The 27804-nt window shown below is 46.8% G+C and overlaps 4 protein-coding genes across 6 annotated transcripts in view; 3 read left to right on the top strand and 1 right to left on the bottom strand.

Moving 5' to 3' along the window:
- The window catches only part of NF1 (neurofibromin 1), a 73994-nt gene that overhangs the window by 16344 nt on the left and 29846 nt on the right, over positions 1–27804 (bottom strand). For 2 of the 3 annotated variants that reach the window (XM_071447982.1, XM_071447980.1), the window contains exons 31-43: positions 26457–26519; positions 24479–24637; positions 23576–23673; positions 23311–23457; positions 22697–22843; positions 22248–22358; positions 4889–5321; positions 4318–4658; positions 3401–3603; positions 2941–3134; positions 2458–2598; positions 1969–2248; positions 660–874 (exon numbers count right to left, since the gene is read on the bottom strand). In XM_071447982.1, coding sequence (XP_071304083.1) covers positions 660–874; positions 1969–2248; positions 2458–2598; positions 2941–3134; positions 3401–3603; positions 4318–4658; positions 4889–5321; positions 22248–22358; positions 22697–22843; positions 23311–23457; positions 23576–23673; positions 24479–24637; positions 26457–26519 — 2532 coding nt within the window. The remainder of the gene's footprint in view (positions 1–659; positions 875–1968; positions 2249–2457; positions 2599–2940; positions 3135–3400; positions 3604–4317; positions 4659–4888; positions 5322–22247; positions 22359–22696; positions 22844–23310; positions 23458–23575; positions 23674–24478; positions 24638–26456; positions 26520–27804) is intronic. The other variant, XM_071447981.1, reaches the window with a different exon arrangement.
- On the top strand, positions 6433–9998 carry EVI2A (ecotropic viral integration site 2A). Its single transcript, XM_071447984.1, has 2 exons — positions 6433–6572; positions 8530–9998. Exon 2 carries the CDS (start codon positions 8546–8548, stop codon positions 9368–9370), a length of 825 nt encoding a protein of 274 aa, XP_071304085.1. The 5' UTR covers positions 6433–6572; positions 8530–8545; the 3' UTR covers positions 9371–9998.
- EVI2B (ecotropic viral integration site 2B) lies at positions 10992–13908 on the top strand. The gene is made up of 2 exons (XM_071447985.1): positions 10992–11663; positions 12633–13908. Exon 2 carries the CDS (start codon positions 12664–12666, stop codon positions 13483–13485), a length of 822 nt encoding a protein of 273 aa, XP_071304086.1. The 5' UTR covers positions 10992–11663; positions 12633–12663; the 3' UTR covers positions 13486–13908.
- On the top strand, positions 15229–19131 carry OMG (oligodendrocyte myelin glycoprotein). The gene has a single exon (XM_071447983.1). It carries the CDS (start codon positions 16244–16246, stop codon positions 17504–17506), a length of 1263 nt encoding a protein of 420 aa, XP_071304084.1. The 5' UTR covers positions 15229–16243; the 3' UTR covers positions 17507–19131.

Raw genomic sequence — 27804 nt, 5'->3', positions numbered from 1 at the left:
TGCTGCCTGTCCCTCAGGGCTCACCCCCTGTCCCCACATCCCCACACACCTCCATGATCTCCAGCAGGGCCTGTCCCTCAGGGCTCACCCTTGTCCCTCAGGGCTCACCCCCTGTCCCCTCAGAGCTCACCCCCTGTCCCCTCAGAGCTCACCCCTGTCCCTCAGGGCTCACCCCTGTCCCCTCAGGGCTCACCCCCGTGTCCCCACACACCTCCATGATCTCCAGCAGGGCCTGTCCCTCAGGGCTCACCCCTGTCCCTCAGGGCTCACCCCCTGTCCCTCAGGGCTCACCCCCTGTCCCTCAGGGCTCACCCCCTGTCCCCTCAGGGCTCACCCCCTGTCCCTCAGGGCTCACCCCCTGTCCCTCAGGGCTCAGCCCCTGGCCCCACACACCTCCATGATCTCCAGCAGGGCCTGTCCCTCAGGGCTCACCCCTGTCCCTCAGGGCTCAGCCCCTGGCTCCTCAGGGCTCAGCCCTGGCCCCACACACCTCCATGATCTCCAGCAGGCCCTGTCCCTCAGGGCTCACCCCCTGTCCCCACACCATGATCTCCAGCAGGGCCTGGCCCTCAGGGCTCACCCCCTGTCCCTCAGGGCTCACCCCCTGTCCCTCAGGGCTCACCCCCATCCCTCAGGGCTCACCCCCTGGCCCCACACACCTCCATGATCTCCAGCAGGGCCTCGGTGACCGTCTCCAGCGAGGTGAGGGCGAAGGTCTCGCGCTCGTAGGAGCCGGGCGAGAAGGAGCGGTCGCGGTAGCTGGAGCGGAACGCGATCACCGCCGCCGACTTCACTTTGCTGATCCCAAACAGCAAATAAAACTTGGGCAGGGAGAACTCAGTCAAGCTCAGCCTTAAAACTTGCTTGGTCTCCTCTGTTGAATAAGGTTGAACATATTAGACTGACTCCAGGGACATTCAAATGCACATTTCCCCCCCAGGGACACAGCCGAGGTCCCTGTGCCCACTCCAGCACCGCTCCCTTTGCCGCTGGCCCGAGTCAGGCACAGCAGCTCTGCTCTCCTGCCCTGACTGCTGAGACCAGGCACGAGGACTGGATTCCAGAGACTCTACAGAGGAACTTGTGTAAAGATGTGGCTCCGTGTGTTCTCCTCACAGCGATTCAGAAAATGGAAACCCAGAGTGTTCCTGCTCTGAAAGAACTGGAAGTTCAAACTGCAGCAGACTCTGCTTTTGGCTCTGCACTCACATGAAGAAAGGCACTTAAAGCAGAAGAAAATGATGGCCCTGCTCTGGCACTGACTATCTTTACAGTTCTGACCTTTCAGTTGATTTCAGTGCACTTCAAACCCACTGTGTGAGCAGGAGGCTCAGCACCCCGTGCATCAGAGCACAGACACACAGACACCTCTGTGTGTGTGTGCAGCACACCCACTCTCCCTGCTGATACGTACAGACATAAAATGAGAGACTTAAAAAAAAAGACAAGATCATATAAACTTTGAATTTTTCTTCTGCACAAAATTCAGCCTGGTTTCACATTGTGCTTCTGGGCTAAGAAGCGCCAAACTGCCAATATCAATTATTTCAGGACTGCTAAAATACAGCAGTAGATAAAATACCTGTTTTAATACTGTAAGTTACAATTCCCTTATGTAATTGGTATTTTTGTTACCATGTTATGCAACCCTTCACAAGATGTACATGAGCCAGTTTTAGCACAGATGTATTTTCTCCTTTGCCTTGCCAGAAAATCACTGGTACTTTCTTCTCTTTTTCTAAAACCCATTATACAAACAATTTACATTATGCACCAGCTCTAAGTAAGATATTTTTTAATTCCATACTCATTTCTTGTTGATCATATCCTCATTCTGATTTGTATTCATGCTGAACTACAACCCACTTTTTTCAAACTCTCAGAATAGTTTGCAGAGAAAGACAACTCAAATATTTGTTAAACAAATTAAGGAGCAATCAGCTTCATTGAAAATCCAAAAAAGCTCACCACTGAAGTGAAGCTGTGAGCAAGTGCAAAGAGAGTGAATGATGTTGATGACGAGCCCATGAGTGGAAGCTCTGAGGGACAGGGGCCCCGTGGCCACCAGCAGCGTCACCACGTGGAAGAGGTAGGGCAGATGTGCAGCCACGTCCAGGGAGTTGTTGAAGGAGAGCATGAGCATGTACCGAGCCAGAATGGCAATGTCATCCCACATCAGGTGCTGCTCCAGCGTGGGTGTGGGGGACAGACAGGTCTTGTCAATGATTTTACACATCCTCCCAATCACCTGAAAAGAGAGCAACCATTTTGTTCTACTCAAACAGGGAGCACAGCTTAGAATTCAATAAAAACGATCAACACTCCACTGCTTGGAATCTATTTTATCATGGCTTTTGCATTGCTGCCTGTCCTGAGTTACCAGAAAGCATCTCAGTGTCACATTAGTAAATAAGTTGAAATTCTCTAAAAGGAAAAGAAGGCAAAGAGGGAACTCACTTTGCTTGACACCAGTTTGACATTGCCAGAAGCCAGTGCTACAGCTGTGTCTGCCATCACCTCAGCTTTGATGGAGCCCAAGCCCCCCGTGGCACTGGTTTTGATGAAACTGTCCAGCACTACATCCAGGAGATCTGTTATCTGACAGAGAAAAAGAGTCAGATTAACTTTACTGTTGCACCATGAACCACCCTTTAAACAGCACTCATTCATTTCTTTAGCTGAAGATGCAAAACTGTCACAAACTGAACCATCCATTTCAGGGACTCGTTACCCTTTTGGCAAAAAGCCCCATGTAAATTTTAGAAGCATAAAGCTGAATTCCATTCGGTTTTACTACCAGTGATTCAGAACTAGAAACTATAATTTAGCACTATTTTTATTTCATTTTCCACTTTAAAGTATAACTCTTTATAAAATGCTGACCCAGGAAGAAGAAACCTGATCTGGAGTGTTTGTTTACAGAGGATGCAGAAGGGGTACCTGTCCCAGGCTGCCCCATATCTTGGCCTGGATGGAAGGGTACATCTGCTTCTCGTTGATGGTCATGGTGATCAGCTTGTCCAGGATGGCGGTGACGCGCTGGCGCTTGGCGTCGTCGTTGTGCTTGCAGAAGCGCACCAGGTTGGACAGCCAGGGGGTCATGTACTCCAGGCACAGGTGCTTCAGCTCAATGCCTGCAACAACACTGCTCATCACACACGGCCAGCACTGCCCCCCTTCATGAGTAACTCTTCCTTGCAGTTTTAGTGCCTAAAACAATTGCTGTCCCAGTTAACAGAGAACACTGGGCCAACAGAGGGGCTTCAAAGAGGCACGGCAAAAGGAGAGAGCAACAGAGCCAGTGAGGAAGCTCAGTGACAAAGCTAGATCTAAAATCCTTTTAGAGATTAGAATCTTTTCAAATTCATGGTTGGCACTAACCAGCACTGCAGTTACTTACTGGATTTGCTAAATCCTGAAATACACTCCTCCAAGAACTCCAAGGTGAGGTGTGGCTCGTTTGCTGCAAGAGTCTTACTGATAGATACAATAAATAGTGTGTTGTTGGCAGGAATACACAGACCTGAAGTTTCCAGTAACTGGCCCTCAATCTTTAAATTAAAGGTACAGGTTAAGGCACATAGAAGATTATAGGCAGCAGACCTGTAACAAAGCAAACAATGTGATTTGTAAGAGCTTTCTTGTACTTTTGAACGTATACATGTTATACACCACAATACTGACATTTCAGAAATCAATTCAATGCTGCTGTAGTAGAAATTACATCTAAATTCCCAAACGTTTTCCCCTGAACAGGCTACAATTTGGAGCAAAAAAGAATTTCCTTGGAGAAAGAGAAGAAATGATTCCTCCACTTGCTCTAAACAATTGCTGATAAGGTTACAGAGTATGTTTGAGGGGCTTTGTATCGGGCTTCTCAGAACACCATGGAGCTCCAGGAAATTCTAAATCCCCCCAGGTGTACCTGAGCTGCTGGGAGAGAGCTGCCCAAAGCCCAGGGGTGCCCCTGCTCAGCACCGAGCCTGGGGGGGCCTGTTCTGATACAAATCACAAACTGCTCTAAGGGGTACAGCTCCCATGCTCTTAAACACGAAGCTCAACACCATGGAAATCATATGTACCAATAAACACAGAGTGCAAAGCACAACTACTGCTCCTCATAAAGAGAAATTAAGTTTCCTTCACGCCTTCACTTCCTCTGACAGTGTGTGCCCTTCTTCACTCACAGGAACTCAATCTTAATTTACTGAGAATTGCATTTGATGGAGCTGTGGTTTTTCCCAAGAGCCTCTCTACCAGTGAGCAGCCCCAGGAAGGCCCCTGGGGACCAGAGGAGCAGCAGGGCAGAGCTGTTACCGCAGGCTGGGGTCGGAGCTGCCCAGGTTGAGCAGGGCGATGTTGAGCAGCGTCCCGGGCACGTCCTTGGGGCGGATCTTGGTGTGCTGGGGGATGGAGTCGGGCTGCGAGAGCTCCCAGCGCGTGCGGATGTGGATGATGGACCTGACGATGGCCTCGCACTCCTGGTGCATGAAGGTGAGCGGGGTGCCCTGGTTGGCAATGGTCAGGGTGAACTGGTTCTCGTCCACCAGGCAGATCTCCTCGATCTCAGAGGCGTAGTAGATGTCGTTGAGGAACACGGTCTGGCCCAGCACCCGCGTGCGCTCTGCCGACGTCACCTGCACCGCGGTGGAGCCAACCTGGGGACAGAACAGAAAACTGCTGCAGCACCTCTGGGTAATCTCACAGAGAAAACCCTCACACTCCTACTTTTAGGAAAGATAAATGTGTGAAATTTTGTACTTCTAATGGGGTGTACTCTAAAGCTGTGATTTCTCCTCGAGACAAGGGAGGAGAATTAAGAGACAGTAAAATCTTATTCCAATCCTTAAACAAATAGACCACTAGGAACAGCATTAAAAGCACTTACTTTAATAGAAACTTTGGTGTCTTTATGAGCCAGTTTGAGAGCATTGTGAAACACTTTCAAGTCCTCCTCCAAAGCCAAGGTAGCTGCTGGGAGTTTCTGCTGGTCGTGTTCGATGTGCTCTGCCAGCTTCCCTGGAGAGTCTATGAAAACAAGCCTTTTGCTCCCTTTCAAACCTGTCAAGAGCCTTTCATGGTATTTGGTGTATTCTCTGACCCAAGAGTTACAGTTATAAATAAAAACTGCTGCAACATTTTCATAAGCAAAGCCTGGAAAAACTACAAACCATTTAGAAAGAAAGTCTGTTTTAAAGCGATTACTGGGGCCAGCGTGTGTGAGGTCCACCACGATTTCATATGGCTTTGCATAGTATGGCTTCAGGGTCAGCAGCACGTGGTAGATCAGCAAATCCCCGTTGATCTGACCAGTCTTGAACCTGTAAGACAGGACAGACATGGCTGGGTCGTGCTTGAGGCCCACAGCACAAACCCTGGGTGCCCAGGCACACCAAGAGCACCCCCAGCCCTGCCCCTGAGCCAGACTGACCCTTGTGACAGTGCTGCAAACACCCCTGACTGAGCACTGTGACCCCTGTGACAGTGCTGCAAACACCCCTGACTGAGCACTGTGACCCCTGTGACAGCCCTGCAAACACCCCTGGGCCACAGCAGGGACACCACACCGGCCTCAGGCACTGCCTCACGCTCTGGCCACGTTCAGTGCCCAGGGTGAGGGGGCTTGGATTTAACTCAGCTTCATCCTGAAGTGCCCCCACAACCTCTGAGTGCCTCTAACTTTGTAACAGCCTTAGAGATTCAAATTGTATCTATACTTGTATGTGGAAAAATTTATTTATCTCAAGAGTCTTAATAATCAAATATCCACACCCCAACTCATTCAGAGGGTCCAGAGCCACTCCAGTTACTCTATCCTGCAGCACTCCAATGCTTGGGGGTGTTTCTAAGGATGGTCAGTCCTCTGAGGAGTACAGAGGACTTGCCTACAAAAATACCTCTTTTCAAACACATTCACATAATTGAGAATATTTTTTCTCACTTAAAGGTTCTCTGAATTTTGAGACTGGGCAATGCATTTGCCTAAACGACATCTCCAGGGTTCACACAGCAGACTGAATTCTAGTAAGAAGAATTAATTTAAAAGAAATTCATCAGCAGCTTGTGAAATTTTAAGGTATTTTTAAATACCTGTCATTGTTCTGAGCTGTCATTAACTCAACTCTTCCAAGGCAAACAACATGCTACAAAAGAGCTGATAAATGCTCTAAGCACAGGTGTAGCTTTAAGGGTTTTGGGACACTTCTCTTGATAGCACCTGAGTGCAGGACAGCTCAGGAGACAGAACACAGAAAACTCATCTGCACAAGAGATTTTTTCCCCCCGTTACCTCTGGTGGTTCTGAGAGCTAAGTTGGGCAAGCTGGTGTTTTCCCCAACATGTCATGGTGTAGCTGTTACCAAAGGAAGTGTGTCATAGCTGTGGTTTTAGTTCCCCCCTTAGAGCCACATGTCATTGCAGTTACAGGTTTGCCTAAAAAACACCAGCACTGCCCAAATCTCCCTGCTGGACACTGATGGCTGCCTAGGAGCAAATACATGCACAAAGAAATCTTACTGTCAAAGGACTAAATATCTGAAACATCCATGTTCTGTTGACTACATCTTGGCAAGGTAAGTACACATTTTCCTTCTCTTATTTTAAGTTGTACTTCAAAGTTACTTACATTTTGTAGAAAAATATATGAAAAGGTATTTTTACAGAAATTTGAGTAATTAAAAAATAGTAACAAACTGTAGACACGGTATCTCCAAGTGAATCAGGGAAGCTGATGTACTGAATTTTTCATCATGTTAAAGGTTATTCACAGTCAGACTGAGGAATTAACAGTGACAGTCACTACTTGGCTCTGTTGTCCCTGCAGTGCAGATCTCGCTGGGTACTGAGACCCTGTCAATACCCAGACACTCAGGGTTGAACTAAAAAGAAAACCAGCTCTTTAAAGATCAGTTCCTCTGCTCTCGTGGTTTCAGGAGCAGCCCTTCCCAGACGAGCCTGGTTTGTAAGAAAGCACATCTGGAGTGGGAGGCCACAATGAACACTGGGCTCAGTGCTGGGGCAGAGCTGGAGCTGCACCCTGGGCAGGGACAGGGACCCTGCAGGGCAGCTGGGCTGGCCCTGCCTGTCCTGCTCAAAACAGCTGAAATCAAAAAGCTTTGGGTTCAAAAACCCCCAGCTTTGCTGGCTTGCTTTCCTCTTCCTTTCAAAGTATGCTACAAGGAATCATCCAGGTGACTTCACCATACACAAACAAAAATCCTACCTGAGCTGTAGCTTATGACTGAGATGGTTTCTAGTCCAAACTGAACAAACAGGATTAAGCTCAGGATGGAGAACAATTTAATGTTATGGGTGAACTGTGAAGTTACAGACAGATCTTTTGTTGCTTCCTTGTTGAGCAAGGAGAGATCCCCTCACACACCAGGTGTATCCCTGCCTTCCCTTCACTGGCACACACCAGGACATCCTTCTCTGATGCTTCATATTTACACACACACAAATACACTTTGTCACCTTTAGAGGCAACAAACACATTTTTTCAAGAACAACCATACAATGAACAGTGTTACTTTATGTCACTCCCTGTAGCATTTCAATCTGCACTTTGCAGAGTGTGTAACACTAAAAGGAAACGCTTTGGTCTGTTACCAGAGCCAGAGCAAAGACCCTGGTGGGACACAGCCTTGCCCTGGGAAGGTCAGGAGAGCCTGGCCCAAGCAGCAGCACTGCCTGGGTCACTGCTTGGCTGGTTTGTCACTGCTAATTTGAGATAATTAATATTACCTTCGATCAGACCAACCCCACTCGCACATTCCTACCCTCCAGAAAAATTCAGGTACAGATTTGAATGCCACACAAATGTGAAACAGAACATATGAATGGTTCCTCTCATTTGCATGATTATCAGTGGCGTTTTACAGAAAATGTCACAATCTGCAGAATGTTTGGGAGAAAAATACAAGAAGTACATTTGTGATGAAGAGCTTTTTGTACAAAAAAGCAGAAAAACAAGAGCACAAAGATTTTCCTGGGCATTTTAAAGTACCCCAGACAGCTGTACTAGGAACTACACACAGTTCACATTGAGTTACTGCTGTCACTTACAGGAACATTTTGGGTTCAAGTTTTTCCCTTGCCCATCTGTTCCCTGCAGGGCTCCCCTGCCTGGCCCAGGGGAATTCAGGGAGGTGAGAAGCAGTCAGTGATGTGTAACCTCCACAGGGTCTCTGTGTAAAGCAGAAGTGATGACTGGGTGTGACATGGGCAGCTTCAGAGAGAAGAACTCCCCGAGTCTGCCCTGACATCATGAAGCCCCCAGTAGGAAACACTTCTCTTTTTCTCTTTGCTCCATGTTCTTTTTTGATCTTTGTAAGTTTTCTGTAACCCCAAACTGTCAGAAGTTTGAGACAATCTATTCTTTCACAATCTGGGCACTTGAACTTGCCCTCCTATATCCCCCCAAAATTAGGCCATTTTTCATCAAGAATCCTGCTATTCCCTGAGAAGTCCAATCCAAATCTCTAAGAGCCAGCACCTGCTAAACTAGCACCCCAATTTGTATTTTTGCAGGGGACTCAACAGGAAGATGCAGATGAGATGTGGTAACCCAGGCCTGGCCTTTCCTGTCATGATCATCTTCTCCCTGTGGCTGCAAACGAGTGCAAACCACACAGGCTACCCCCACCTCAGAGAAGAAACCTGGAGTCCCATCAGCCAAAACTTCAGTGAGAGTCAGAACAGGACAGAAGCAAGCACAAATTCTCCTCTGAGCCTCAATTTCAGCAGCCAAACGACTCCTTCTGAAATGCAAAGCACCTTGCCATCCTCTTCCTCCTCCACAATGGCCCCAAATTCAACATCCTCCCGTGCCAAAATACGAAGTACCCTGCCATCCTTCTCCTCCACAATGACTCCAAATTTGATTTCCCCTGCCCCAAGTGCAGGTTCCACCACAGGAGCATTAGAAAAAAGCAATAAACCCAAGAGCCCAGCGACCAAAGAAAGCTGTGAAGACAATAAGTCCCTCATACTGATTTGCTTCATAATCATTGCAGTTCTTGTGCTCATCTGCATCTCCCTGTTTCTGTCCACAGTCATAGCAGCCAACAAAATCTCCTATCTCAAAAGAGCCCAGCAGGGCAAACGCAGGCCCAGGAGCAATGGTGACCTCCTGGCCACCAACAGCCTATGGCCCACAGCAGCAGGAACGTGGCAGAGGATGCCCAAGGAGACAAGTGGAACTGAGCTGACAATGCAGGAGCTGGAATCAGGGAGGGATGCTGGGAACCAAAGGAAAACTGAGGATGAAACTACTGAGAAACTCACCAAAGCAGCAGATAATGAACAAGAAAGCAAAGAACCGTGCCAGTCACACAAACCCATCTTAACCAATTTTGTAGTTGAGATTTAATTCACACTCAGGTAAAAATTCATCTTTTGCCTTTGTTACACCATTAATGTAAAAACTTGTATTTCAAGTAACAGCAAGAATTTTCCCCCAGGAAAGCTAAATCCAGATTTTGGAGGTTTTCCATTTATGCCAGTGGGAATGCTGCAGCCATGTGTGGATCCAGAAGGCAGTAAAACTGTGCTAAATAGCTTTCTGTAAGTAGTGTCAGGACTGGTTGTACTCCTTTGACCAGAAATCAGGGTGACAGGAGCTGAAGAGGATAAACCAAAGGACAGAATCTGCCCATGCTCAAAGCCACAGAGAGGAGCAAGGAACAGACTGTCAGTCTGATCAACACTGAACACTAAGATGCTGCACAGGCATAACCAAGTTGCTTTTCAAAGGAAACCATACATTAGTCACAACTCTGATTCAACCACTAACCCAGGATCTAGTCCCTCTCAAAATGCCCTTTTGGATTTTCCATCAAGAACTTCTCAAACCAGCTTAGTTACTTTTGAAGCAGATTGTTTGGAACCATAATTATTGTGTTTTCACATGGACTATGAATAGATAAAGTTTGTAGTATTTGCTAGAATATGAGAACTTGTTCAATTTGTTATCTTCAATAAACTTGCAATATGAGTTTTTTAATTGCTTACATGATATTATTTCTCTAAGTCAAATGTTAGAAAAAACTATGACCAGGCATTTTGGAATGTTTTATTCCTGTAACATTGGCTGGCTCAGGAAAGGTCTCTGGTGACTCACTGTGCTTTCCTGCATCATGGAAACACACTCCACTTTCTCCTGACACCAAACAGAACATGCCAGGAATTCCTTTCAACCACAACAACTTTTAGTTTCTTTATTCTCAGAGACCTGAGCTTCCCACAATGCCAGGGAGGTGCCTGTGGCTGCTGTCCTGCAGCAGGGCTCTGCTCTTTTAAGGCAACGTGAGAAGCTTTCCACAGGCTGCCCCTTGGGCTGAAGAAGCTCTGTTGCACTGCGGTTACAAGTGCTGAGACTGCACAGTGCCAGAGCTCCAAACATCCTGTGCAGCTGTAACCAACAGCTGTGACACATGAGATGATTGTACGAGTTTGAGAGGACCAGGATGACTGAATCCCCCACCCCAGTTCCACTGGAGCACCCACTGGCTTGGCTGGCAGGGCAGATACAGCTGCAGCAGGACCACAGCACTGTGGCAGCCAGGACAGAGACAGAGCTCAAAAAATTCAACTGCCAGGCTCAAAGGTGGGCTGTGCAGTGAGGAAAACAAAGCTGGAAGGAGTTTGTATGCTTAGCCTAGAACTGGGAGTCAGATGTGGGGGTTGAAGAGAATGGGGAGGAGACAAAGGAATCAGAGGAGAAGCACCGGGTTAGTGTGAGTGTGGGATCAGGATGTGTGTGTGCTGCTGGAGCAGGCAGAGTGTCTGTCACGGAGAGAGGCTGTGCAGTCAGAGAGCACAACAGGAAGGGCTGCAGAGCAATCTGTCAGTAGCTACTGGCAGCACACAATTGCAAAGCGCCATGAGGACACATTTGGTGTGGGTTTCTTTCCACCCCACAGCCTTTCCAGGCAAAAATGCTCACAGAGACCAAAGAGAGCAGCTTGGGTTACACTCCATGGTATGGACAGGGACAGACAGGGGAAGCAGCTGCTCAGAGCACAGCCCTCCAGCAGCAATGGCAGCTGGTCACAACGCTGTCCATACAGAAGAACAACCAGGCAAGGAGGGACAGACTGAGAGTGAAATCAGATTTTGCCCTCTGCCTCTCATTGCGGCCACACAAGGGAGGATGTGTAAGCAGCCAGCATCCCATGACCACTTTCCATGACTCACCAAGGAACCCAGGGGTGGTTTCCCACTAATAACCCTGAGAGCACAGCAAACCCACCACTGAATTACATCAGCCACACAAATCCAGCCCAAACTTGCAGAGTTTTTGATTCCCACAGAAGAAACCATAACTATTTTCTACCAAGACAGGCAAACAGGTATTTGAGAATTTCCACATCAGCACACAGAGGTGCCTGATGTGGCAGGAGCCACAAACACCTTTTTGCAGAAGCCCAGCTCGGGGCAGAGCAGAAGTTTGCCCGTGGGACACACGATCTGATCTCAGATGGGAGCCCCGAGCTGCTGGCGCAGACGCTTCCTGCCGGCGTTGGCAACTTCCTCCCTCTCTGCACAAAGTTCTGCCTGCTAAGAACCATTTTACCCTGCCCGACTCTGAGCACACGCAGCCCTCCCGAGCCACCAGACAACAAAGGCAGACGGTGCCTGCTTCAGAGACAACAAATGTGCAGGTAAGGACCAAACTCAAGTACTGAGCTGATTTTGAGAAGAGGGGAGCAGGATAAAAACTGAATAGGATCATTTTAACCCGTTACAAATCTGTCAGAGTTTAGATCAGGATGTTCTCTAGTCATTAACTTACTGCTCATGTGTGTTTACACTGCTGCATTTAAAATTTAATTTTGTGTATTTGTAAACCCATAAAGACTCATGCATATTAATTTCCCAGAAATAGCTTCACAGGACTAGCACTATAGTAACTAATGAATTAGCTCAAATTGCATGAAAGTGACTTTAGAAGGAAAAGAGCTGGGTAGGGGATGAATTTTTATATAATTTATTTCATATGAAGACATTTAGAGAGCTGAACTCTAATCAGTATAGGAAAAAAAAAGTCTGTTTCATGCCAACAACTCAACATTTGCACAATCTGCATGCAGGAATTGATTTATAAAATACTTTACCATTAGAATGCTGTGTCATTACAGCATAAGTACTTGGAAAACTTTTAAATATTTTGCTATGCTGAACAAATATGAGAACAGGAAATAAAAGTTTAAGAGAATTGCAAAAAGCCTTTTACTTTTGTCTCAGCTTATATCACAACAAGCCACTGCTTCACTTCTGACAATCCTGTCTGTCAATGCTGCAGAGTTTGTTCCAGGTCCATAACCAGTTACATGATAGTTAAACGCTATTTTGAAAGCTTGTGAGGACTGCTCTGCCAATGCCTTTTTCTGATAAGGTGAAAAAAGATGATAATAAGCCATTACCTTCAAACAAGCCACTTTATTAATATGATCCATAATGCTGAAAATCTGCTGTTATTTGTAAAGTCAGTGCCAAACCCACTGATCATGCAGACAGAAATGTGAAACCGTTATTTTCAGTCTGATGGTATTAACACAGAATGTCTGGTGGCAATAAAGTGCAGAAATTCAGTTTACAACTTACCGTGCTCTACTTCTTCCCTGCAACAGCAGAGGACCCTTGTAAGGAGGCTGGAGGGAAATGGCCAGCAAGCAGGTCGTGCTGGCCGTGCTCTGTGGGGAGATCTGGAGCTCCCTCTGTGCAGCAGCACCTCAGCACGCTGCCAGGACTGACAGCCACCCGAGCACCGCTGCCACGAGCCCCAGGGCAGGCAACCTCCTGCTCCACCAACTGCGAGCGACTGTGCCCGGCTTGCACCAGGCTGCCACAGAAGCCCAGGCCTTCCCAGGGGACGAGGAGGAGGCTGGAGATGGCAGCTGGGTAGCAGCGCTGATCCTTGGCAGCATTTTGATTGGGATGGTGCTGGCAATTATCGTGATCCTGCTGTGGAAATGCTGCCTGAGGCCTCCTCAGGCCCAGTCCCACTGGGCAGGCCGCTCCCCCTTCACGGATGGGGACACCTCAGATCTCTGCATGGACTCTGACCTCGGCACCAAGCGTTCTTCAGTCTTATTTATGCTGCCTTGGAGACTGAAACAAGGCACAAACTTGCAGGAGGACCCGACTGTCTCAGAGAACCCACCCCACCACACTACCAGTACTGAGAACGGGCAGCCACCTCCGTGGGCCGCGGGCTGCTCCGGAGCCAGCCCAGCCCCAGCCCCAGAGCAGGAGCCAGCCAGCACTGCAGCTGAGTCCTGTCCTCCCCCAGAGCCTCCACCCGAGTGCTCTGACCTGCCACCACCCCCCAGCTGGCTCAGGGAACCCGCTGAGGAGCCCAGCTCAGATCCCAGCAAGCACTCAGCACTTCACTTGGAAGCAGAGGAACCACAGCCCGCACCACCTGAGCTACTGAACCAGGAGATCCATGAAACACTGCCCCAGCCAGAACACCCTTTGTAGACTGCCAAATTAATTTCCAGAATACTCTATATCTTTCTCAAACCAAGTAATTTTCAATAAAGTAAAAAAAGGAGAAGTTGACACAGGCAAGAACAGTGAGGCCCCAGCATTTCCTTGACATTTCCCTGGTGTTTCCCAACTTCGGCTTTCACAAGAGAGAACAACCTGCTTCTGCCTGAAGCAAATTTCTGACTACAAAACAAATTGTGCCCAGTCATCACCTGCAACTAGAGATTCCAGAAGGCAGAGTACACAGCTGTGTGTGCCAGCACAGCCAGACACAGGTAACACACACGTGGAGATGTCACAGACAGCCCAGCATCAGAGGGATTCAGCTTCGCACCCGGGTTTGCTCCACTGGGCTGCGCAAGTGAATGCAACCACTTCCAGGACATTTTAATAAAGCTTTCTCAGTCAAAGACATTTTGGTCATTTAAAGCTCACCTGAATATTTGCTTAGGTACAGCATGCACTCAGTCACTAATACAAACTCATTTAGTGGTCCATGGATGCTAGATTCCCTGGAGCTCCTGGTGTCCCAATGCTTTACACGCTCCTCTCTGGGCCCTGAGTAGCAGCACAGCTCATCTCCCCCACACCAGCCTTGGCTGGGCAGTAGCAGGCTGGTATACACAGTAGATTTTTTTTTACCAGTATTGAATATATATATGTATAAAGAAGCTGCTAGATGCTGAAGCTAGCTTCCCATGAGAGCTCTGCAAAATGGCAGAGTTTGCAGTTCACATGAGGAGAGAATAGATTTGTGGATGGAGCACAGAACAAAGATTTGCACACAATAAACTTCAGAATTTTCAAACTATCACTAATAAAGAGTAGTACATCATCCAAATGCAATTCCAGGATGCTGTGCATACAATGGCCATAGGAAAATATATTTTCAATTTTCTTTACTGTTTACATAAGCTGTATGATTTGGTATGCCTAAAGAATAGCATTACAATTATACAAAGACTTTTGTAAGGCTTGTTCACATGACACCCTCTTAAAATTAACAGCACTATAAACAAAACATTATAAACACTCTCTCATATTGCTTTGAGAAAATCAGATCAAGATTTCCTGTGGAAATCTGTAAAATCCTACTAGCTGAGCTATAATATACCTGACAACACAGTGATAGCCTGATCCGAGCAGCAGAAAACAGTATTTTAAAATTATGACAATATATTCTGGCAGTGTAGTTCGCATTAAACTCTATTACAGGAGGAGAGCTTAACAGAAGGCAAAAAGAAGCCAAGCTAACCTGCCACTTCAAACAGAAACATGCACTGGGGTGGCAGCCTGAGCCTGCGGGGGGAGCCCAGCCGTGTGCAGGCAGCCCCGGCTGGGAGGGAGCAGCAGCAGCAGCACAGCAGGGCTGGGCAGCCGGGCCCCCCCTGCCCCAGCAGGTCCCTCCTGGCAGGGCTCGGGGGAGCCGGGCACTCCCTGCCCCAGCAGGTCCCTCCCTGGGCTCAGGGCAGCCGGGCACTCCCTGCCCCAGCAGGTCCCTGGCAGGGCTCGGGGGAGCCGGGCACTCCCTGCCCCAGCAGGTCCCTCCCTGGGCTCAGGGCAGCCGGGCACTCCCTGCCCCAGCAGGTCCCTCCCTGCCAGGGCTCGGGGGAGCCGGGCACTCCCTGCCCTAGCAGGTCCCTCCCTGGGCTCAGGGCAGCCGGGCACTCCCTGCCCCAGCAGGTCCCTCCCTGGGCTCAGGGCAGCCGGGCACTCCCTGCCCCAGCAGGTCCCTGGCAGGGCTCGGGGGAGCCGGGCACTCCCTGCCCCAGCAGGTCCCTGGCAGGGCTCGGGGGAGCCGGGCACTCCCTGCCCCAGCAGGTCCCTCCTGGCAGGGCTCGGGGCCGGCTCTGCAGTGCCCACAGGATCAGGTGGTTGCGGAGCCGGGCGCAGCCGTACGATGCAGCTGAGACAAGCACAGCCCCCGGCAGCCTCTGGAGCTGCTCTCCAGAACAAGGCGACCTCTAAGCTCCAATCCATCACAGAAACGATGTGCTGATACCCAGGACACCACGGTAAGTTTGTGCCTTTTGATTTTACTCACAAAATCCTACTACCAAATCAGAGAAGGAAACGGGAATGGAATTAGGAGCTGATGACAGATGCTTGCACCAGAAATTTGCTGCAGTGTCAGAGATTTCTTACTAACGGTAACTCGGGTTCTAAACATGTGTTTCCAGCTTTGAGATCGTAATTAACACTGTAAGGAGGAAAAAATGCTACAGTGCATGTTAGCATGAACACTGGAATTTGGGGTTCAAGTTAAATTCCTGTGATGTATTTTAACCAATTTACTTAAGCAAACAGCATGCCTGGATGGGGGGGACTGCTACATTACTGCAGAGATTTGTGAAGATCCAGTTGACAGCCATTTTTTCATCCTCTATAAATGAGCACATTATTCCAAACATAATATAGGCTTGAAATCACTAAAAACAAGAAGCAGACATTGTATAATGTTTGGAAGAGACTTGCGTTTTCGGAAGAAAGCCCTCATTTGAGCTGGAGGGGGAAAGGGAGATGAAAAAAACAAGTCTCATTCTGCCAGACAACATGACAGGCTGAAGGGATGCTTTGTGAAGTCTCTCTTGAACAATTCTAAAAAGGACTGTGCCACAAAGGGGGTTATTGATATTTTTACTTAATTTCTCCTGCAAGTGGCCATTGCCAAGACAACCCTTATACGGAGATAAAATGTATTACATGGATTTAAAGGGTGTCATTTTGGTATATTTATTTCCAGGCAACAATGGAATACCAGATATTGAATACATCTACCTGTCTGCTGGTCCTTCTGGTTTTCATACCCACTGGTTTGGGTATCTGTCCTTCTAGCTGTAAGTGCTCAGGAAACGACAGGAATGTGGACTGTTCAGGCAGAAACTTAAGTGTACTGCCCCAGGGACTTCAAGACAACCTTACATATTTAAACCTGTCCTTTAACCAGTTTGTAGATCTCGATCATCAGCTAACGAGGTTCACCAATCTGAGGACCCTTGATATTTCAAATAATTGGCTCAAGAATGTTCCTGCTCATCTGCCCAAGTCCTTATGGGAATTATATGCCACAAACAACAACATTAAAGTTCTTCAGAAACTTGATACAGCTTACCAGTGGAATCTTAGAGTGCTCGATATTTCCAGGAATATGGTGGAAAGAGCTGTCCTGATCAACAACACACTGAGCAGTCTCAAGTTTCTCAATCTCAGCAGCAACAAACTTTGGACAGTTCCAACCAATATGCCCTACAACATAGAGACAGTGGATCTATCCAATAACTTCTTGTCCCAGATACTCCCAGGAACACTGGTGAGACTGCAACACCTCACAAGCCTCTACCTGCACAACAACAAGTTCTCATACATTCCTGACAAAGCCTTTGACCAGCTCTCCCAGCTGCAGGTAATAACTCTGTACAACAACCCCTGGTCGTGCAGCGATAACCAAACCATCCCTTACGTGCTGCAGTGGGTGCAGGGCACAGCTGCCCGTGTGCTGGGGGCCCCCTGTGCTGAGCAGCCCTGGGCGAGCGCCGGGCCAGCCCCAGGCCAGCCCACGGCCCTGGACTCCAGCCCCATGAGCAAAGGCACCAAGGCAGCCGACAGGGAGGCTTCTGCCACGGCGCCTGAGCCCACCAAAGTGACCAAAACACACAAACAATTGAAAGCCAAGGAAGTTCCTCCCTTGGGGACCCAAAGCCCCCCGGCTCTGTTCCCCGGCACAGACTCCCCCGACGGCCCCCAGGAGGCCGCGGCCACTCGCACAATCCTCGTCCAGGACTCCACCGAGGGCAACGCCAGCCTGGCCCCGGCCACCGGATCCTCCACCACTCCCCTGACTTTAAGCATCACCAGTGGAGTGCCAACAAACTACTCCAAGATGCCTCAAAGCACAACCGCTACCTTAAGGAAGGAGGAGGCCACGCCAGGCGTGCCCTCCCGCGCCAGCCGCTGGCAGATGGGGCTGCTCTGCCTGGCACTGCTGCACGCCCTGGCCCTGGCCATGGACTAAGGGCTTGCACCCCGTGGAAATTACTGAGGTTATTCCTGTGATAACAGCTGGAGTTAACACATCCAGCTGAAATAATGAACGAAAGAAATTCAAGGTCCTGACTCTGATCTAAAGAAAGTAACAGTTCTTAAAGATGCGCACACTAATGTCTTGATACTAAGCTGCTACTTATTTTCATATGTCTTAATTGAGTACAACTAATCTATTATTTTGTTTTTAAAAATGTGCTTATTTTGTATTTAAATTTTTCATTTTACTTGCACAGAATAAACACATCAGAATTTTAAGTACTGATTTTACGTATGATTTTGTCATTGAACAACTGGAAAAAAACAGAAGGCCTGTATCATATCTGCATTGTCTTGCTTGACTTGCCAGTGAGCAATTCCTGTAATATAGCAGCACAGATTCTTTGTAAGTTATGATGACATGCAAAAGAAAGGGAAAAAAATAAAGGAACTAAACTGAACTGTTTCACTAATCAGAAGTTATTCCTGAGCAAAATCGCTAGCATGTATATCTACATTTGCTTCATATGTATTAGAGCATTTTAAATATGAAGAACAACAGTTTTGAATTTAGGAATTAAATATGACAATGCCATGATATCTGCTAAGAGGGTGTAAACTGAGATGGCAACATGGTCCAACTTCAGCATGGGACAGTGGTAGGGGCCAGTATCCTTCTGCTCTGGCTTGACTTAGAGACTGCAGGCAAGTTACTGCTCTCTCCATATTAAAAAAAAGAAAAAAAGAAGAAAAAAAAGAGATAAAAGTAGAGAAAAATGCCAGATGTTCAATGCCATGACACTGTCAAACACCAAGGAGTTATCTACCCAAATTAATGACCTGGAACTCCTTGACTTTATGTCAAGTGACATCCTGAAATGTTAATATGTTCTGCTTAAAAGAATACCACAAATCAGCCAGAACGTAGCAAACTACTATCAGTAAAATGAAATATCAGCTGATTTCTAGCACAAGTCATGTAACAAATCAATTAAGCAGTTAGCTGGTGAGCTGCCATTGAAACACTCCTGACTCTTGTGGCTCCAGAGAGAAGGAATGCAGGCCATGGCACTGAACATGCCCACATCCCTGCTTTCTAAGGGCGAGCATGGATGCTCTTCTCCTCCACATCTGCTCCGTCAGCCAGTAGAAATAGCTGCACGCATGGTTCTGTCCACTCTAGGAAAATTATTTAAATTATGGCAAAGGTACTTGATATACTACAGATGAAGTTTTGCAAACAGCATGAAATGAAAACTGAAGAACAAGTTAATTGAAAAAGTATTATCCACTTAATATTACAGATCTTATACAATGTTTTCCATTCATTCCAGGCCATTTAATTTCCAGTTATTGTAGCATGAAGGTGCTGCAAAACCCAGAAAACCTCACAACCAAGACTGGAGTCCTCTACCTGTTTCTCCTAAGGTGTCAAGGGGGGCTGTAGATCATTTACAACTACTGGTATCAGAGAAATGACAACTTTCCAATTGTGAACAGTATTTCTATAACCGGAAACGTGTTTTAATTTCTAACAGTAAATGTTACACAATGGATTTGTACAGTTATTTCATTGGCATTTAAGTAAAAATAAAGTTATGTTTGTATTGAACTGAACTAGTGACTGTGCCTCTTTTCTAATAAGCAGAGTAAAACAAATAAATAAATAGCATTGCATTATACAAACCTGTTTAAAACAGATATGTCTTATGGAGGGAAATTATGGTTATGTTAAATTGCGTTATTTAGATTCTGATCTATCTCTAACATTGTTTAGCAATAAGCTGATGAGGTGACACAACACTGTGACTATCCTTCCCCTTCCTACTCTTTAGAACTTAGAAACACTGAAGAAGTCCCTGCTGCCACACTCCTTGGACAGTCCCTGGGTTTGTCAAGTGCTGACTGTAGCATAGCACCAACCTATTTCCCATGCTCAGAACTCAGCAATTCCCAGAACTGCATCATTCTCTGGCCTCATCCCACACAGTGGGAGCAGCTGGGCTTGCAAGGCAGGACTCATAACAAAATGAGGTGCTGTGGCTAAACTGCTTGATTTGAGGAAATTCCAGGAAATACTGCATGTGTCTTTGCTGCAGAATCAGTACAGGATGCCAAATTCTATTGCATTAAAAAACCTACAGGGAATTGACATTAAAGGCTCTGAGAATGTTTCACCCATAATGAGACAATCTGATGACCAGCAACAGGAAAACACTGCTTTCCAGAGGTTAGCTGGGACAAACTGGGACAAACCTCCACCCTGAAGGACATGCTGTCCAGCCTTCAAACTGCTCAGCATGCTGAGAAAAGCCTGGAAGGGGCAATGGGGCTCTGGGCTTTCCCAAAAGCAGGAGTGGGGAGCTGGATCCCAGCCCCACAGCTGGGTATGGAGTGAGCTGGACCATGGCACTCCAGGGCTCTGCTCCCTCCCAAACCCTGCCTGAGCTGCTGCAGCACCAGGGCTGCCTGCTCAGACTGCTTTCAGAAAGGCAGACTGGAATTCAGGCTTGCTGGTATTTTTCTGGAATACGAATGAGTCGATAAGGCCCGGGGAGGAGGCAGGAGGTGGGAGGCGAGCACTTGTTGCTGAGCAACTGCGCAGCCACTCTGGGCTGAGCTCGGGGCCCGGCTTTGTAAACATGCACTCGGACTCCAGAAACACAGAATAACCTATTCTCGCTGAAATTGCTATCCAAAACAATCATTCACCATTTCAGGGCAATGTTCAAAACACCCAGAAAAGCTCTGGCACACCTCTAACAGCTGGGTACTCGCTCTGCAAAGGGTAAAATTGCTGTGGGGATTGCTGCGGTCTGCAGCAATAACTCAGAGGTTTTATTCCTATTAATTAGTTTGGGATCAGCCTTAAAACCTAATGGCAGTAGTTCAGGATCAATATTCATTGATTTATGGATCATTTTTGTAACTGGATAGGGATTAAAAACAGAAGAGCACTGGCTCCAGAAGCTGGGTTGTTGCCCAGGAAACAAAATGTGAAGATAGATGACAGAAGGAATTAAATTTCACAGCACAAGGAGGACATAAACTGATCCAGATATATCAGTAAAATGACTCAACAATGCCTTAGCAACAAGATCTTCAACTATAAAAAAAAAAAAAAAAAAAAAAAAAAAAAAGGAAAAAAAAAGGGAGAAAAAACAACCCCAAAAAACCCCAGCCTGCTACAAGCCCTCAAACAGCCTGGCAGCTCCAACCTAAACCATTTTTCCACATTTCACACCTTGAAAACACAACACCTGTCTCAGAACCAGAAGACAAACACCACAAATAAGCTCCACTTCGTCATATCCCTGTGAGAAGAGATGATGCCAGAGCACCATCCCAGAGCAAAGCCCTTCCTGCTGGTTTGCAAGGCAGCCCTGCCAGGATTCCTGAACTGTGCAGCTGCTGAAGACAAAGGTAATCACTCACCTAGCAGCAGGGCCTATGTTGCAGCACAACAATATTTTCATTAATATCCCATACCTGGGTAAAATGTTCAGAAATCTGCTCCTACCCACCCTCTCTGAAGGCAGGAATGCTTGGCTGACTGCACCATGACAGTTTTGCCCAGTGAGGCATCTTTGGATAAATTAACTTTTCTGCTTTTAAAGAAGAGGGAGGTGAGCTAGGCCTAGCAAACACGTGGTGCAAACTTTTGCCTTGATTTACTCCCAGAAATTCATTCTCTGCAGATGAAATAACCATTTCTTGCTCTGCAAACGAGGAAACACTGCATGTCATGTCTGCACAGAATACATAAGGATGCCTCGGATCACTGCCAGGCACAGTCACTTTTTAAGATGGGTTATCACCACTCTCTGCATTTGTATGCCTAATTTCTTGTCTGAACAAGGCAGGATAACAATGCAGGCATTTTGTTTTACTTGACATGAAATAAGACTGTGTCTAATGGAACAAAATGGAGAAGAAAAATGTGGCAAGCAAACAGAGATTTTTAAGAGAATCCAAAAGACTGCCTTTGATTCTAACTCTGTGCATGTAAGGGGATTAAACATTTGGGATCTTGCTTAAAAAAAATAATTATAGGGAGGGAAAAAGCATCCAGGCTGCCCTCAAGCCAGCCCCTTCTGTCAGCACACCTGCAGGTTTCATGGACTGTTGTGTGGATTTTGAAGACAGAAAATCAGGACAGAAGGTAAATGATGATGCTCCTCATCTTGTGTTCTATCACTCCATCCAAAGAACCACCACTGATGAGATCCTCTCATGACAACACTGAAAGTGCCCCCCAGAGCCAGTGCACAAACCACAGAGCAACCCCAGCACCCCCAGGCAGGGCTCTGCTCCCAGAGGCACAAAATGCAGCAGCAATGACCAGACCATGAACAGCCCAGGGGCTGTGCCAGCAGCCCCATGGCCCCCCAGGCCAAACCAGCCTCCCCAGGGCTGGAGCACAGCCTCACCAGCAGCACCTCAGCACAGCTTCAGCAGCTCATCCAGTCCTCAGAGCTGCCTCTGACCACACCTGGGGGTGAGCACAGGGATCTCCCTTTCCTTAACACCTCCAGGAACGACTCCTGCCATGAGTGTAATTACTTTGAAATGACAATCTTGGTTTAGGAAACAACTCAAAAATACTGTCAGCAAATATTAACAAATAAGCTATTTTCAGACTCTTGTTTGTTACCAAGCTGGTGTCTCTTACATGCACTTGACACCTTTGACTGACAGATTCATTTCAGACTGGAAGGTGAAAGGTTTCTTACCGCCGAGCGATGTAGTAGAAAACAGGATTGCCAACTTTGGATGTCCCAGCTTGGTAGAAAATATTTAATGTTTTCAGTGCTTTGAACTCCTCCTTCTCATGTACCTGATGCCTAAAAAGCAATACATTGACATCAACTTTCACAACTGCCTTTTGAACAAATTTTAAAAATCCCAAACCCTCTTTACTTCTCTCTGAACAAAAGTATTAAGTTTACACAATCTTGAGCCTTCCTTAAATCACATATGTCATCACCATTCCTCATACTCAGTTTAGTTTTTTAATTAAAATTTACTCAGAAACCTAAAAGGTTTGTGAAGACTCAGCTTTTTAAACTGTCCTTTAAAACAGAGTCTTGATAGCAGAGAGTCTTAAGAACTACTGACATGTCCTCACATGATAAAGTCTAGAAACCCACATTGTGTGTCCCCACCACAATAACCTCATTACCTTGTCATAAACTCTTCAAACTTGGAACTAGTGAGATTTAAGCTGGACCAATGTGTATCTGCCACAGGTTTGTGCTCAGGAGGCCCCAGGTAGGCAAGAAGCGTTGCCATCTTGTCAAAAGGTCGTCGTCCAACAGCCTTGTGGTCCCTACAAACAACGTGTTCTCTGTCAGGAAACTCCTCCTTTCTCAGCAACTCCCACCACCCTTCCTCAACTGGAACAAGATGGATTTTCTTTTTTAGAGTAATTATGAGAAATCTTCAATGATGACTGATATTCCTCTCAGTAACAACAGAAGCAAGTATTTCCAAATATTAACAGCTTTCAGCTGAAGGAGGGGAGATTTAGATTGGATATTTGGAAGAAATCCCTCCCTGTGAGGGTGGGGAGGCCCTGGCACAGGTTCCCAGAGAAGCTGTGGCTGCCCCTGGATCCCTGGAAGTGTCCTAGGGCAGGCTGGCCAGGGCTTGGATCACCCTGGGATAGCGGAAGGTGTCCCTGCCCATGGCAGGGGCTGGGCTGGGCTGAGCTTTATGTTCCTTCAACACAAGGCATTCCAGGACTGTGCTGGCCGTCCCCTCAGCACACAGCCCCGTGCAGGGCTGCAGGCTCACCTGTTGCTGGACAGGTACTGGCCGATTTTCTCCTGGTTGTTCCAGAGCAGGCGGTGCAGGGCCAGCACGTTGCCGTCGCTGATGAACGACAGGCTGTGGTTGACAGTGTCGCTGGCCGGGCAGTCGGACGCGATGTCCAGGAAAAACCTGCAATGGCCAGCCAGGAGCACGCTCAGGGTGGCAGGGACAGCGAAGGGCTGTCCTGCAGGGGCACCCCAGCTCTCCCTGCTCACAGCACAACCCCTGTGCTGTCCCCAGGCCGTACCTTCGCGCCGCGTCAAAATTGCTCTTCACAAAGTCATTGAAAGGCCGCATGTGCTCCTCTTTTGTAAACAGCACGTGGTTGGCAATGCTCTGAAGGATCTAAAGGGAGAAACGTGGCAGGGACACACAGAGGTTTACTGTATTACTGTTACAGTAATTGACACAAACATTTCTGCCAGTGAGGTTAAACTGGCAGAAACAGTTTATTTTCACTTGTTGTCTCAGGTTTCACAACAAAAAGCCAGTGAGTAATTTAAAATATATTCACTTTCAAAGTCTTTTCTTTCTCATACTTTTAAATACTAAAAACTAATTCACTTCTTTATGAACTTTAAACTAGGAAAATAAATCATCTTTCAAACCACCATTAAGTTATTAAGTATTTCTCCTGGAACTTAAGACAGGTAAGTAAAAGCAGTAGCACACCCCTATCTAAAGAAAAATATGATTTCCCAACACTTACAATGGATAATATTAACAGGCCACAGAAATCATGTGCCCTCATTAAACCTTTTAAAAAGTTTTTTCATGAGAAATATGACCAAATAATATTAAAGGCAGGAAAAATCCCTTCTTTAGCAGTGGGATGAACTTGATAAATGCTGGCACTGCTACCCTCACTGTGCTCACAGAACATCGGTCTCTTTGTTACCCAAATGAGAAGTTCAAGTGAAGGGCTGGAATCCCACTCTCCTATCCATCCTTTTGGCCAAGTGTTCATCCTTACACTGCAGAGAGCTCGAACACTGCCACGATGCATAGACACAGCACAGACACTGCACTGTCAATAAACGGGATGGCTGCTACAAAAACCTCCACGTTCCCCCATTTCTCACAGCGGTCAAAGAGCAGCACTGAAGCAGGCACACAGAACCCAGGGCAGGCGGGCAGGCTGTGGGTTCACCTTGGACATGAGCTTGAGGCCGCGCTCGATGCGGGGCGGGGGTTTCTTGTCCAGGATGCCCGCCTCGTACGGGGACACGATGGCGGGGTTGATGAAGCGCAGGAACATGGCGCTGCCCACGGCGCCGATGCTGTTCTGGGGGAAGCGCTGGCTCACCACCTGTGCACGGACAAGCACACACAACAGGCCTGCGCTTAGCACGGGGCAGGGCTGCCCAAAGCCCCGCATGGCGAGCCAAGCCAAGCATTCCTTCCACACCGACCATGCGCAGCACGCCGGGGCAGGACTCTCTTGCATCCCAGAGAACCAGAACAAGAGGGAAAGGAGTGGGGCCCTCAGACAGCAGCTGCTCTCCCTCAGCTGCTGCACTGCTCTCGTGGCAGGGACACGGGTCCCAGAGCTCCTGGCCATGCCTCAGAGCTGACCCCATGCAGGGCCCTGCCCCTGGAGGGACCCCACAGGTGCCTCAGGTGTGCAGTGCCCTGCCCCAGGGCAGGGGACACCTTCCACCCACCGGGTCTTTGATCTGTGTGTTTGTAACTGCACAGCTGAGCCACGAGCCTCTCCAGCAATAACACTGTGTTCTACAGCTTCAGGAGTAACTTTCAATTTGTGAAGAGGAGCTATTTGCAGAAATACCCTTCAGAACCATCATCTTTCCACAGCAGGACAGAAAGAGCCAGAGCTGAGTGGCCAGTGCACTCCTCTGCCTACACATACGCTGTATAAAACCACTGAGCAGATTTAAAATATTGTCCTTTGCCATCCAGGAAAAAAATAATCCCCAAGAAATCTCTTTACTTTTAGGAAATCAACTGTGCATTACTGAAAGGAGAGTTGTTCTTTGGATATCTTTGATTTAACTTTGAAAAGTTAAAGACAAAGCTTCCTGACAAAAATGAAGTTCTTAGATATTCAACATGTGGTTCTATAAAACATCAATATCCTTATGTGTATACTGTAACAAGTAACAATGGTTAATCAAAAGGAGCCAGATTCTTCCTTTCCACAGAATAAAATTAGCAAACTTGATATTATCCTGTATAGTTTAAAATTAAAAAACTCCAAACAAATCCCAGTTTAGTAAAATACTTCAAAACATAACTAATGCAATCTCAAATCATGCTGCTCAAACCAGACAAAGCCATTAGTACAAAATACACCAAGAATCACTTTGGCTCATTAGCAACTCCAGTCAGTTACCTTGTGATGCAATTACTGGTATTTTCTTGTAAAATACTGGCTTACCCACAACTTTTGCATTTTAAACATTATTACTATTCTGCTCAGTTACAGGAAAAATAACAGTATTTAATAAAAGTCTAGATTTCCATTCTGGTTGATTCATACTTTATATTTTGAGGTCACTGCCGAAGAAAAGAGTAAGTCTGAACTTTTATAGACAATGCTCTGAAGCAACCCACAGATCTAAACCCTAACACAGCAAGTTACTTAAAATGGAAAATTTGCTTTTCTCAGGAAAGAATACAAGTGCTAAAACTGGGGTTTTCTCACTTAATCACAAAGGAAACAGAAAATGTGTCAGAAACAAGTCCCACGAGCCTCTTTCGAGTACCCCACAAATATTAATTGTTCTTTGCCCAGGATGCAAGCTCAGGTTATCTGCCAGAGTGTTAAAGCAGCTCAACAGACCCAGATTTTTCTCAAAACCAAAGGAAACATTTTTCTTCCACAATTTTTTAATTTGAAGATGGTGGCAAGACTAGAAGAGTCAGAATATTAAATACTAAGCAGTAATGTTAAAAATGTCTCATTTACTCAAATAGGCACACAGAGAATATTTTAAATCTAACTTAATTCCAGTGTTAATTGAAATGAAAGCTATTTTGTGCCAGAATTAGTAGAATGATTTTACAGTGAGGTCAAATAGACTGAAGTGAAGATATTTTGAACAAACAGCAAAAGATTTCTGTTGTGCTTTGAAAGAAATGGCTAATAAAAAGGTCTCCAAACTTACTGATTTTTTGTTTTCCTTTTTTTCTTTTACGGTAGCTTTATTCAGTAGAGAGTGGCAAGTTGCCTACAGAACAGAGATGAGCACAAACAAGTCACAGCACCAACTACATACAGCAACAAAAAACCAATGTTGACTTGTACATAAATTACACAGTAAAATGTAACAAACATAACCAACAGAAAATGAAATATATAAACTAAAGACTGATGATGGAGTTTTTATTCCACAGTTTTATTACATCTTATTTACAAAGCACTAAATACAAAACAAGCAAATGTTGAATTTCAATCATTTCTACTATTTCTGGCTAGATTAAAAGTCAAACCACATCAATGTGCTCATGATACACAATCTTGGGCCTTAAATGGTGTATTCAGCTTTCAAATGTATTTTACCATCCCCAAATAATTTCAACAGTACAAATAGTAGTGTTATACCTTTGAAACACATATTGCTTTTTAAATTAAATTTAGAGTTTCAAATCTTCCCAATGTTTCTCTGTGTGTCCTTCAATTTGGTTAGACCTGTGAACCATCAGGGTTATTACACTGTGAGAGGTAACTGCCATAAAACACTCTCTGGACAAAGGAAGAAAGAAGCTACAGCCTACAGTTAATTTATTAGAGATTTCCAAGTCAAGAGATCTGACTTGCTTGTGCTTATTTCTGCATTTCACTGAGATGCAGAGGGACCCACCACGAAGGCCCCAGTTCTGTTTTACTGCAGCAGCCCTGAGCAAAGCCCCAGCCCTCGTGCTGCTCCCCAGGCAGAGGCAGCAACACTCCTGGGAGCTGGGACAGGGCTGGGCATGCCTGGGAGCCTCCAGCAGCACCCAGGGCCGGTCCCAGGCAGCCTGCAGCACTCAGGACCTGCAGAGGGTCACTCTGGCACTGAGAGCTCCCAGAGCCCAGGATGGAACAGGATGGAGAGCAAACACCCCACCCAGCACAGCCAGGAAAACCCTCTGCTAAGCACGCTGAACTGAACCTGGGCAGGACCTGGGGACATTTAACCACCGGCACCTCTGCCAGCCCTCCCTGGGCCATTTCCATGAGTGGCTCCTGGAGCAGTTGCACACACTCTCTATTCACTGGCATACTGCAGCAAGAGGAGAGTTTGCACCCTGCTTTCACAAAAAACCCAAGGTGTTTGTGGGCATTGGATGGAAGAGGCAGCACAGATGCTCTGCAGGCATTACTGTGAGCATGCCTGTTCTCACCCCACACTCCTGAACATACATTACCTGTGAGGAGCCAGGTGAATCTGTCCCAGAGGAAAACACTCACTGGGCTCTGCTCCCAAACAGAAACACCAGCCAGCAAAGACACCAATATCCAACCAAAGACAC

The sequence above is a fragment of the Agelaius tricolor genome, unplaced genomic scaffold (genome assembly GCF_023055355.1).
Source record: "Agelaius tricolor isolate 1412-34295 unplaced genomic scaffold, bAgeTri1.0.p SCAF_25, whole genome shotgun sequence".
NCBI classification, from domain to species: domain Eukaryota; kingdom Metazoa; phylum Chordata; class Aves; order Passeriformes; family Icteridae; genus Agelaius; species Agelaius tricolor.
The sequence above is the reverse complement of the archived record's forward strand: the minus strand, read 5'-3'. Positions and strand labels throughout refer to the sequence as shown.